The sequence below is a fragment of the Typha angustifolia genome, chromosome 4, assembly GCF_048772165.1.
Source record: "Typha angustifolia cultivar Huaian chromosome 4, ASM4877216v1, whole genome shotgun sequence".
NCBI classification, from domain to species: domain Eukaryota; kingdom Viridiplantae; phylum Streptophyta; class Magnoliopsida; order Poales; family Typhaceae; genus Typha; species Typha angustifolia.
Genome location: NC_133242.1, coordinates 2,176,196 through 2,189,636, shown reverse-complemented (window position 1 = coordinate 2,189,636; position 13,441 = coordinate 2,176,196). Strand labels below are relative to the sequence as shown.

The 13,441-nt window shown below is 34.3% G+C and overlaps 1 protein-coding gene across 1 annotated transcript; it reads left to right on the top strand.

The window, feature by feature from the left end:
* The first annotated feature begins 457 nt into the window (after positions 1-457).
* On the top strand, positions 458-4,329 carry LOC140759632 (uncharacterized). The gene is made up of 2 exons (XM_073096243.1): positions 458-3,647; positions 3,841-4,329. The coding sequence occupies exons 1-2, from the start codon at positions 482-484 to the stop codon at positions 4,221-4,223; spliced, it is 3,549 nt and encodes a 1,182-aa protein (XP_072952344.1). The 5' UTR covers positions 458-481; the 3' UTR covers positions 4,224-4,329.
* Positions 4,330-13,441: the final 9,112 nt, after the last annotated feature.

The following is a 13,441-nucleotide window of genomic DNA, read 5'->3' as shown; positions in this document are numbered from 1 at the left end:
AGTTGTTCACTGGTACGTTGATGCCTTTGATCAAACTATTCCTTCTGAATCACAACATGACTAAGAAGTTTTTATATGGTGTTCCTCCTGTGAAGTGAATACTTAGTTTGCAACTTTTTATTGATAGCATATAATAGATCTCATCTTTCAAAATATTTATTATATTTTTTAGTTAGTCTAATGTGTCCCTTAAATTTTTGATAGCGCGACCACAAATGGATCTATCTTTACGAGAAGTTTTCATTTGATTCAGACCACTGGTTTCATACTAGAATTCTCCACCTTCGACGAAAGTGTTGTTATCGTGTGGAAAGTTGAAAACTAATTAAAGTCAAGAGTCTTCTACTGCCACGTCCGGTAAGACAAAAGGTCATTACCATCATGGGTCAGTCATTGTCAGGGTTGTATCTATATCCTCATCGCGCTCTGATCTTCTTCTTCTTCTTCTTCTTCTTCTGTGATTAGTTAGTATTTTTTTTCCATGTGTCTCCTTTCCCAACTTTTCTTAATGAAGCCCCCGCAAGTGTTTAGCCCAACTGTAAAGATTTATTGCTCGTACCTCCTCCTCCTCCAAACTAGTGTTCTTCTTCTCCAGTCCCCCGTCGTCAAGGCTTTGGGAAGTAGTGAAACCGACCGTAGTGCTCTCCTAGCCTTCAAGGCAGCAATAACCCATGATCCTAACGACTTCCTAAGGTCGTGGAACGTGACCGTTCCCTTCTGCCAATGGCCTGGCGTCGCTTGCCGTGGCCAAAACAAGGGAAGGGTGACATCCTTGGTCCTCGAGTCCAAGGGCCTTCAAGGCCCTCTATCTCCTTCTATTGGAAATCTTACCTTCCTTATTGAACTTCGCCTCCCAGACAACACACTCGGCGGCACTATACCCCCTCAGTTAGGCCAGCTAAGAAGCCTACATCTCCTTAACTTGAGCTCCAACTCCTTGGAGGGAGCCATTCCTTCTAGTTTAGGCTTATGCAATGATCTTGTAGGTATCGATTTCACCAATAATAGGCTCTCCGAACGCATCCCTTTTGAGCTCGGCTCCCTGCCCAAGCTGCGGGTGCTGAATCTAGGCTCTAGCTGGCTTACAGGACACATCCCATCTTGGCCTGCGGGGAGCCTCTCATCCCTGCTGCAGCTTGATCTCTCCTACAACAATCTCTCCGGCGAGATACCGCCATCCTTGGGAGACATCCCTTCCCTCATGCAGCTTTATCTATCAGCCAATGACCTTACAGGGCACATACCACCTTCCTTCGGAAATCTTTCCTCGCTCCAGCTACTCGCTCTTGCCGAAAATAAGCTCGACGGTGTAATTCCCGCCGAGATTGGGAAGCTCCTGAATCTAAGCTATCTCGATCTCTCTAACAACGGCCTTACCGGGGAGATTCCATCCTCGGTAGGTAAACTCCTATCCCTTGATAACCTCATTCTGTCAAACAACAATCTCACAGGAGTTATTCCTCCTTGGCTGGGTAACCTTGCTTTTCTCAGTTTTCTTGACCTCTCAGGAAATGGCCTCAGTGGTTTGATCCCTTCATCACTCACCAACCTATCATCTCTCGCTGTTCTTGATCTAGCGAGAAACCGTCTGGAAGGGCACCTGCCAGAGGACTTTGGCCAGCTGACGAGCCTAGTCTTCTTTGAAGTGTCTGAGAATAATCTTTCAGGCGCCATTCCCCTGTCGCTCTACAATATATCATCTCTGCAGACTCTGAGTTGTATAAATAATCACCTTTCTGGAACACTTCCTCTCCACATAGGCGATACCCTTCCTAACCTCCAATTCCTCGGCATGGTGGGAAACCAGCTCGAAGGTCCTATTCCAATCTCGTTATCCAATGCTTCTGGGCTTCGGCTCATTGATCTAAGTCACAACCAATTTAGTGGAAGAATACCTGCAAATCTTGGTAGATTGCAATCTCTCTTTTGGTTGGGTTTGGAGTACAACGAGCTTGAAGCTAGGGAGGCAAGCGATTGGGATTTTCTCTCTTCACTGGCTAACTGCACTCAGTTGCAGCTGCTAAGCCTAAATAAGAACGACCTTGCAGGTGACTTACCTACCTCAATTACCAATCTCTCTACTCAGATCCAAATGTTAACCCTTGGGCAGAATCAGCTTACTGGGACCCTTCCTCCTGGGATTGGGAACCTGGTAAACTTGAACACCTTGGGTTTTCAGCAGAACAACTTCATTGGCACTATTCCGGAGTCTTTTGGCAAACTCACAAACCTAGAAGCTTTAATCTTGTTTAGCAATAAACTTTCAGGTACGATACCATCTTCCCTTGGTAATCTCACCCGGTTGAATGATCTCCATCTTGAAAAAAATGAACTGCAAGGTGAAATACCGATAAGCCTTGGAAACTGTCAGACCTTGAACTTCTTAAATCTTAGTAGCAACCACCTCATTGGATCCATTCCCAAAGAAATCCTTAGTCTTCCTTCTTTATCCAACTATTTTGGCTTATCAAACAATTCCTTGAGTGGGTCACTGCCATCAGAAGTGGGTAATCTGAAGAACCTTGGGTTCTTGGATATCTCCAACAATAGGTTTTCAGGTAGAATTCCTGATGCCATAGGTGATTGTCAGTTGTTGGAAGATCTCTATTTGAATGGCAACTTCTTCGAAGGAGCTATCCCTTCATCTTTCAAGTTCTTAAGAGGCATGAAGATACTGGATTTATCACATAATAATCTTTCCGGCTCTATCCCCGATTTCCTAGCAGATTTTCGGTATCTGCAACTTGTAAACCTATCGTTCAACAATCTTGATGGTGAAGTACCAGATCAAGGGGTCTTCAAGAATGCCAGTGCAATATCACTCGTTGGAAACAACCACCTTTGTGGGGGTGTCATGGATTTACATTTGCCTCGTTGCTCAATTCAAACATCAAAGAAGCATCGATCACTTGTGCTGAGAGTAATTGTCCCGGTCATCTGTGGACTCTTACTGTTGGTCCTAATGTTCATCACTTGTCTTCTGACAAGAAGTTCAAAGAAGCAACATTTGTCTATGATCCCCTCGGCCTCGTGGGATCATCACTGGAGAGTTTCTTATAGGGAATTGATGAAGGCAACTGATAATTTTTCTTCGGAAAATTTGATTGGCAGGGGAGCACATGGTGCTGTGTTCAAAGGGATTTTGTCTGATGGGGAAACTGTAGTTGCAGTCAAGGTGGTTGATCTCCAGCAGCGACGAGCCCTTAGGACCTTCATGGCAGAATGTGAAGTTTTGAGGAATATTAGACATCGCAATCTTGTCAAGATCTTGACAACTTGTGCCACTTTGGACTCCAGAGGTAACGATTTTAGAGCTTTGGTTTTTGAGTTCATGCCAAACAGGAGCCTGGAGAATTGGTTGCATCCAGAAGCTGATGCAAAGATTTATTCGAGGAGTTTAAAACTTGTTGAAAGAGTAAACATTGCGACAGATGTGGCTGCCGCACTGAATTATCTTCACAATGAATGCGAGATACCAATTATCCATTGTGATCTAAAGCCAAGCAATGTCCTTCTTGACCAAAATATGACGGCGCGTGTCGGAGACTTTGGCCTGGCAAGGTTCCTTGGAACAAGCAGCAACATGGCGTATCGAGATCCATCTAATTCGGTTGCTGTTAAGGGGTCCATTGGATACGTTCCTCCTGGTAATGATACTAAGTCGTTTTCTTTCAAGTGTTTATACACATTAATATAACTAGAATGTATAAGAAGACTTAAAAAAGGAGATCAAACTTCATTTTTTCTAATTTCTTCCACTTGTTTAGGTCCTTCTTGCTTTAGAGAGTAATAGCATACATACATATATTTTTTAATTTCTTGGCCATTGGTAAATTGCAGAATATGGGATGGGCAGCCCTGTGTCAGCTGAAGGTGATGTTTACAGCTATGGTATCCTCCTGCTAGAGCTACTAACGGGAAGGAGGCCTACAGATGACATGTTCCAAGATGGTCTTACCCTTCAAACTTTCATCGAGAAGGAAATGTCAAAAGAAGTATCCCTTCTCACCTTGATTGTGGATCCCTCTCTGTTTACAGAAGTTGGAGATGAAACTATAGTTGATCTTCACCAAGGAAACAATTCGAGTAATAGGATAGAGCGTTGCCTAACTTGGCTTCTCAAAGTTGGACTATCATGCGCAAAGGAGTCACTAAGAGATCGGATGAAGATGAAGGATGTGGAATCCCAGATGATGACCATCAGGGAATTGCTTCTACAGTGATCTTCTTCTCCTTCTTCTTTTATTAGGAGCAATTATTATCTATACTCTGAATGCTTGTTATTATATATGTCCACTGGCAATAAAGCTTACCTTCTCCTCAACTCTCTTTTATTAGGAGCAATTATTATCTATACGGTGAATGACAATGATCTTTCCTCGCATCTCGACCACAAACATTGGTCTTTGGCTTCATACTTTCATTTCACATTTTTTAGTCTAGTGAGAGACTCCTTATATATTTTTGGCCAAAATGGATCTAATAATAAAATAATGTCTCGAAAAAATTAGTCTTAAAACTTAGTATAAATAAAGCCGGTCATCGAACCAGCTTCAAGGGGTATGCATAAATCACTTTTTTTTAAAAAAATATTTTTCTCTTTAATGACAACTTGAAAAGTGTCAAGAGAGTTCATACAAATAATATTGCTTTTGAGGAATATACATACACTATACTACTTTTTATAAATATTTTTTTTTAATTTTTAAAATTATTTAAATATTTCTATAAAATTAGCTATTTAATCGGGTGAACCACCAAATCAATTCATAGCCCAGCGAATTGACTTCTGATCAGGTCAGTATTTAACCCAATTCTAATAAATATATTTAAAACTATTTAAGTATATATTTTAATGAACATGACCGGACTTGTGCAACCCTTCCCTATTGGATTTGAAATTAAATTATGTTAGATACTTAGATAGAGACTGGAAAACCTTCTTTTGTTTGTTAATCTTTGAGGGATACGGATGGTTCAATGAAATTTGGTATGAAAATTTGCATTTCACACCCTTGTTAACAGAATGATATTTTTTTAAATAGCACAATAATTCAGTAATAATTATAATATTTTAAAAAATATAGTAATAATTATGATATTTTAAATTTTTTAATGATATTTATGTAAAAATAATCCTTCTTATAACAGTTTAAACATTAGAGTAAAAAGTCATGAGTTTAAACTTTATATATATATATATATAGGAGTGTTTTGATACAATTATTTGAACTCAACCCAACTTAAAAGTTTAAACTAAGTTGAATATTAAAAAGAAAGCTTTTCTAAAATGTTGATTTAATAGGAATAGGTGATCGAGGGCAGAGATTAGAGAAAGAACAACAATCTTTAACGCTATTGAATACTACAATAATACAAACTACCAATAACGATTCGATACATATTAATAGATTGCTAAAATAAGATTCTATTTCCAGATTAATTAAAGGCTAAATTTGTCATTTAAATATATTATTTGACCAATTGATTGATTTAGTCCTAAAACTTAAAAGTGACGACTTCATTCAATATATTGTAAAAATATCATATTTTATGGAGAGATAAACAAGTCAGCTTAGGTGAAGCCAAATATTTTAAAATAAATCGCTCCTAATATCTCTAGTCATATAGAGATACTTATAAAATATTATATATTAATTAATATTATTTAGGTATAAAAAAGAGACTATATCTAAATTTTCTCAATTAATCAAATTTGAGTTTTCTATTACATAGTTTAGTTTTCAATACTAGTGATTGTACGTGGCTCCGCCCAGCCCGTATTTCTGATCAATTTTATTAAATATTGTATAATTTTCAATCGGTTGATGAAAAGGAAGAAATTATTAGATTAGAAATAATTATTGAATCATTGACACATTGGATAGATATACAAGAGTAATTTTATAGGAATACAAGTTTCCATACTCAGAAACTCTAATATAACAAACATAAAATACTATTCTCTCAAAGAGATCAAATAAAAATCGAATAATAAGTTCTACAAATATAGAAGTCTAATAATCTACGTGATAATAAGATCAGGGAGGAGGATTGTTTCCCATGACAGGGTCACTACAAATCCCAGTATAAGGATCACAAGTACTTGGTTCCGCTGACGCTGAGGATATTTGAAAAGAAGAGAAGAACCAAAGAATAGAAGCAATGGAGATGAGGAACAAGAGAAGAGTAATCCTCCTACTTTGATGATGATGATGCCCCATTCACCTCTCTCTCTCTCTCTCTATATATATATATATATATATATATATATATATATGCTAGAGAACTCGATGCGCTTATTTATATAGAAGATTTCCTCCTAGATCGATCCGACCACCAATGGATGTTAAGTCTTTGCCTTGTGTTTCACGCTAGCAGAGTTTACTTTTCTTGGGTTGGTCTTCTGTTCTGTTTTGACGTGAGCATGACATCTCCCGTTTAATTACTGAAATGGTGAAATTGCTTCCAGGGAACACCAACCACTTATTTCTTTATATCTTTTCTCTTTCTATAATATATATATATACATGTAGTATGCTTCACTTCTCTACTATATATTAATATTGAGAGCGCATTTGATTGATAAAGAAATAGAGAAAAAAAGTAATAATTTTTAAAAATATACTATTTTATAGTATTTGGACGAAGAAAATATATTATGAAATAAGTTCTACTCTCCTAAAATTATCTATTTTTTTATTTCACTTTATATTTTAAAAAGATAGAGTTGCACTTCTCATATTTTTATATACCGTACGTTAACATTAATTATTAATAATTACTTATTTTTACTAAATATTTTTATTTTTTATTAAATACTAATAAATTATAATTATTTACTAGAACTGAGTGTAAACACCTAATGCCCATTCCTTTTCTACTATTAACTTAACACCTCCTCTTCCACGCGATTTTTAGAAGGGATATGAATCAGTAGTAGGGGTGAAAACGGATACGGATCGGATAGTGCTCAATTCATATCCGGATCCATATTTTTAGTCCGGATACGGATTCGGGGACAGATAGTAAAATTTAAAACCATATCCTAACTAAACGGATACTAATTTTTGGATAAAGAATCAGATCTTAAACGGATATTGATTGAATTTAAAATAATTATAATATTTTACTTAGATATAATTAACACAAAATTATTAAGAGTTTTATAACAAATAATTTTTTTGTATGTCAAATATATAAAATTAGAGAAATTAATCTCTATAAATAATATATAAAGTATAATTAATAACAATATTAATATTTACTATTTAAATAAGTAAACTAAAAACTGTAAATCATTTAAAAAAATATGTGGGTAAACGGATATCCAATATCCGTATCCAAATCCGAAAAATATATTCGATCAGTATCCGAATTTTTTTTCAAAAATTCTATTCTTATCTGAATCCATATCCGAATCGGATCGGATAGCAGGTCGGGTCGGATTTAATCCGACCCGTTTTCACCCCTAGATGCGCTACTACTTGGAAATGGATGAACGCCATTGATTTGGAAACGTGGGAGACAATACGTGAGTCCACCATTTGGAGAAGACCTAGAAAACCTCTTGATGGTCTACTAACATACTCCGAGTCAACACCCCCACAAACACGCATACCATGTTCAAAATTATAATTCATTTAGGGAGTTTTTATGGTTCCTACCTTACTTTAACCTTTGTTTAAAATAATAATAGTCAAAATAATTGAGCCGGCTCGAGCTCGGCTTGATAAGGCTCAATCAAACTCGGCTCGAAAATAGGCTGAGCCGAGCTTGATTCCGAGTTGGTTGGATAAGGCTTGAAAATGTATATATATATATATATATATATATATATATATATATTGGTTGGTTGTGATTTTGTAACACAAGTATTTGTATTGCTTATAATTTATATTTTTAATAATATTTATATCTTTATAATTGAATTAAGTTCTTATTTCAAGTTTAATTCAAACCTAAATCAATTCAAATTTAGTTAGGCTTGAAAATAACTTGAATTGATAAGGTTTGAAATTGCTAATTGAGCAGCTCGTTTAAAATCGAACTCGACTCAAATTCGAAATAAGCTTGAAATTAACTCGAATTAAAATTATTTCGATTAAAGCTTAATCACAAAGTCATGCTCGAAATTAATTTCAATCCAAGCTTGATCAGAGTCAGGCTAGATTAAGCTTGGGTCGTTTACACCCCTACACACGGGCTATTAGAGTTTAATAAGGTATTTTGCATGTTTATCTCTGAAAATTCTCTAATTTGCATGTATCCATATATTTTTTTAGATAATTTTAGGTTGCATTTTTTATAATTGTAAATTGAAATCGGAACTATTTAATAGATAAAAAAAACTATATTTAAAGAATATTTAAGAAGGATTTACATGCAAAAAGGAAATTAAAAACCCAAGATTATAAATAGAAAGTAAACTTGCATAATATCAAGAAAAGGTCTCCAATCAAAAAAACTTCGCAATCAATGTAGTACTAGTGTACTACTACTCCTCCCTTTGTCAAGGGTCACCTTTGTTTCTTTTTCTTTTTCCTTTTAAGAAATGAGAATTTAATTGCATTTTATTAAATACTAACGTCAATTTTAATCTGCAAAACTCTTATTTGATATGAGATGATAAGTTCAAACCTAGTTATTTATTCATGCCCATATAAGCTTTTAGATTATTTATAAAAAATATATTATGTTTTATATTAATGCGAATCGAGTCAGATCGGATAACATTAAATGGAGATTATGCCCAATGAATTGAGTCTAATTATGTTATTTAATTATTTAATTTAGTTAGAGTCTTAGCAGTTTAGTATTTTATTTAATTAATTAAATCTAGGCACACTTTCATGAAAATATTCCTAGAATATTTTACTCATATCCAAATAATATCAAACATAGAATATTCTACCTATATCCAAATAATATCAAACCAGTTGGATAAGATTGCCAATAGATCTACAACTTTGATATTCACGACTTCTCCGAATCTGTTGATTTGTTAGGGTTTTGACCTATTTGTTGGGGTTTTGACTTAGTTGTTGATTTGTTAGGATTTGTTAGAGTTGTTTAACTTAGTTGAGGAGTTCTTAGGGTGAGTCTATATATATATATGGAGGAAATGCTAATTGGATGATGATGATATTGAAATTGGCTTTGGCCTTTATGTTCTCCTCCTCTATTTTTCTCTAGCTATTGGTGCCCTCTCCCACATCCCTTCTTCCACTGTCTAAGTTTGGTTGGTATTTTCCAGCCTCTAACCACCCTCTTCTATAACAACTTTTTCCTTTCACACTAAGAACTAAATCTAGCATCCGTCTAACCATTGGAGGGCTATTAAGCTATGATTCAATTGACCTTCAACCACTATTATGTCAATATCTTGAGATTTAACCATCCAAATCCGGTGATTTTGGATTTGTTGGAAAGCTTTCTTCAAGAGCAACAATATATCCAAAATTCAAGAGGATTTGTTGGTTAGATTATTCGTAGATCTCCTTGGAAGTTATGTATTTCATCGAGTTCGTTACGGATCGGGTTAGACTGGTTATCTATATATCCATCGACAATAAAGCTTACCTTCTCCACAATCTCTTTTCGGTCTCGATTTGGTCAAAATAGCAATACCTCTGAGCTATTTGTAACAGTACTCTGAGTCATAAATAAAGTATTTTTTTCCTAATTATTCCTAAATAAAGCCTACCTCGTATTTATTTAAAAATATCGAGCAACATTGGGAATAATATAGATTTGAAACTATATATAGTCTAATGTGGTCTCCGAGATGAAAGAGTAGAATAGACCAAGTCCATATAAGTTATATAAGAAGGATTCATCTTTCCTCTTAGACCACGAAATGATGATGATGATATTTAGCTTCAATTAATTTCGCATTGGTAAAGAGTATTATTTTGCCCTTTTCTGTTAGTTGGATTCTTATCTTTTATATGTTAGATATTGGATCCTTTAAAACTCCAAACTCAGTTTTTTACCTCTCGAGCCGAGCCGAGCCGCACCTCAAGCTCGGCGCCTTTACACCCCTTTTCAGGAACCAAGGAGAACTGGCGTCAACGTTCAAATACCAAAATCCTTCCCAAGAAATAGAAAATTTTAAACTATAAAGTATACACGTAGTCATTGACGAAACACAGAACTACTATCCTTAATTGCACGGAGGAGAGACTCTCAATTTGGCTTCCATTTCACATTGACTCTTATCCTGTTAGATACGTTTACTTATGGCTTAGATCGAAAACTTAATAGTTAATTGGTTTTCTTTTTTCTGATCTAAGAGAAGTTAATATACTTAAATGGAAGATTTGATGCTACATAGCGAGAAGCAGTCTGTCAATAGTCTAGCGTAACCTCGAAGGGATGTTGATGTTTAGCTTCCAATTTTGCGTTGGTAAAGAGTAGTATTATTTGGCTCTTAATTATGTCAGTTGGATTCCTATTAGAAGAAATCAAGCAATTAAGCTGCAAACATTAAGAACATTCGGATATGCATCGATATGCGTATCATTTGTAGATATAGGTAATTAGTTGCCGAACCATACAAATATTCATCAATCTATATTATATGAGTACCCACAAGTCATCCAAGATCGTTTATATATATATATATATATATATGGAATAAAAACTATGTATGAACTCCAAAATCTTGACATAGCGAATAGAATCGAATTACGAGTTCTACACAGATAGTCATCGAAGACCGTTGTCACCTTATTTACGATCTCTATGGGGAGCGACGATCAGGATGAATGGACAGAGGAATACTAGACTTTGTGAGGTGCTGGAGGAGGTAAGATATGATGGACAGGATCTGGACAAGTTGTACCTTCAGGATTAACTGTACAACCACTGGGTGTTGATGGTGGTGCAATGACTTTTGGAAGTGAGGCTAACCATAAGACGGAATCGATCGAGCCTGCAGGCAAAACTCTTGCCTCTGAGACTACTAGTACTTGAAAAGAAGACGGCAGCCAAAGAATAGATGCAATGGAGATGACGAGGAACAAGAGAAGATTAATAGCCCTCCTCCTTTGCTGATGAGGATGCCCCATTCCTTATTAACTCCTCCTCTACTAGCTTTGCTGTTATTCCTAGTTTTAGAGAAATTGACACGCTTATACAGAAGATATTTGATGCTACATGGACTACTTAACTGGAATGAATGAGACTCTATAGAGAGTAGTTAGTCTTGAGTTAGTCTCGAGTTAGTCTTGGGCATCTAATGTACGCGTGTCCGATACGGCAATTTCAAAGTCTTAGTAATGAAGTTTAGTGGAGCCAGCCAGACTTTCTTGGAAGAAGGTTGCAGATAGTTATAAAATATTAAGATAATATCCGTTGATGAAAAAACAGAATCGAATTACAAGTTATATCAAACGCACTCACTCATGGTACTGGGGTACGTAGAAACTCAAGTTAGTAAAATTTATCGATTCAGGAGGAGCAACCAGTTGATCAAATGCATCAATTATTGAGCTAGCACTTAAAAGTTGCACCGGAAAAAAAAAATAAAGTAATAAAATATTAGGGTCAAACACTTATATCTCGAGAGGAAGAAGAACATATTAAATATGCATCAAAAGTTGCTGAACCATACAAATATGCATCAATTGATATTAGGCAATGACTTCAATGCAACTTTAAAAATTAAAATCTTAATCTAACGGCTATAATAGCTAGTTTTCATATCCAGTATCGGTTTTCTTAAGAATATTTAATTACGTGTACCTAACTTCTCAATTTTTTTATTATACCCTTAGATCTTAACCATTAGATCTTCATCAAACTGATTGATAAATAATTAACTTTACGGTACCGAAGAAGTGCTCTACAATTTTTTTTCTTCCTTTAAGATTTCTCTCTTAAATATAATTATGCCTTAATTATAGGAGATATCATTTAATATTAAATAATTTAAATTTGATTATTTGGAAATAAACTTTAATTTAAATATAATTCTCTATCTCTATTTATTAAAATTTAATTTAAATCAATCTTAAACTAATGGGAGATATATGTAAATAATAAAAAATAATTAAAAAGATAAATATAATTAAATTTTCATCAAGTTAATTATAAAAGACATCAATACCCTTATTTTGATATATATACATTACTCTCAGTTAATAATATATATGTCTTTTACTTAATAAAATATTAAGATAATATAATTATTAAAAAAAATAATGTGCAAGAATATATATCTAAAAAGGATTACCTAGGTAATATCTTTCATTCCTATCATACCCTTAAAGATCTTAACCGTTAAATCTTTATCAAATTGATTGATAAAATATTAACTCTATATTAATTATATGAGTATCAATCTAACTATATGTATTCTAAGAATTTCTTTTAAAAAAAATGAAATTATATATAAAATCGCAAATCTTGACATAGCGAATAGAATCGAATTATGAGTGGTATACAAATACTCATCGAGGACCATCGTCACTTTTAATTAAATGAAAATTCTAGTTCCGCCGCTAATTATAAATAGGCTTTTTGAAATACTATGAATATAAACTATAATAAGTTACTCTGAAGTAAGAAACATCCAAATACCATAAAATTTTAATTAGTAGGGTATAATTTATAAAAAATATCAGACAATTTGCATCGTAAATCAAAATTATTTAAGTTTTTACTCTTACCAATTTTCCTTTACAGCTTTACACTTTTTAGTTATAAATAAACGTAATGCCTTTTTACTCATTTAGTGGACCAAGTAACCATCTCTCCTAGGGCTATAATATTAAATAAAGTTTTATTTTTATTTATTTTTTCTAATTTTACACTTATTAGGAAAAAGAATTTCTATTTTTTGGATAGATAGAAGATAGATATATATATATATATATATATATATTTCTTCTATAGGAACACAAATATAATTTTTTTTTCTCCTATATAGAGCCCAAAAATATAAATTATAAAAAACAGTTAGTATGTATGAAATATATTATTAATTATTTATAAAATATATCGTATTATTTATGACAGAGTACATTTTGAGTTCTTATTTACGGAATCCCAAGTTAGTACTAGGAATCCAACTTAATAACTATTAAATCTATAATTATTAATTTTTAAGTTCATAGTTAATAATTACGAAATCTATAATGATTAGTTATGGAATCTATATTTACTAACTAATGAATCCATATTTACTAAAACAAACCACCACCTGAAAAACTTAGTGACCAAAGATCACCAAGATCCATGGCCATCACCCTCGTCGGAGAGGAAATTGAAAGGCTGTCTGTAGGCGGCGACGGTGAACAGTGGCAGACTGAGAGGAGGTTATGGGGCCCGCTTTTAGGAGGAGGTGAAGTCGACGGAGGGGAGTCTCCGGTAAGAGCCGACATGACAGGTCGATGGTACAAAGGTAGAAGAAGGGGAAAGAAAAAAAAAGAAGAGA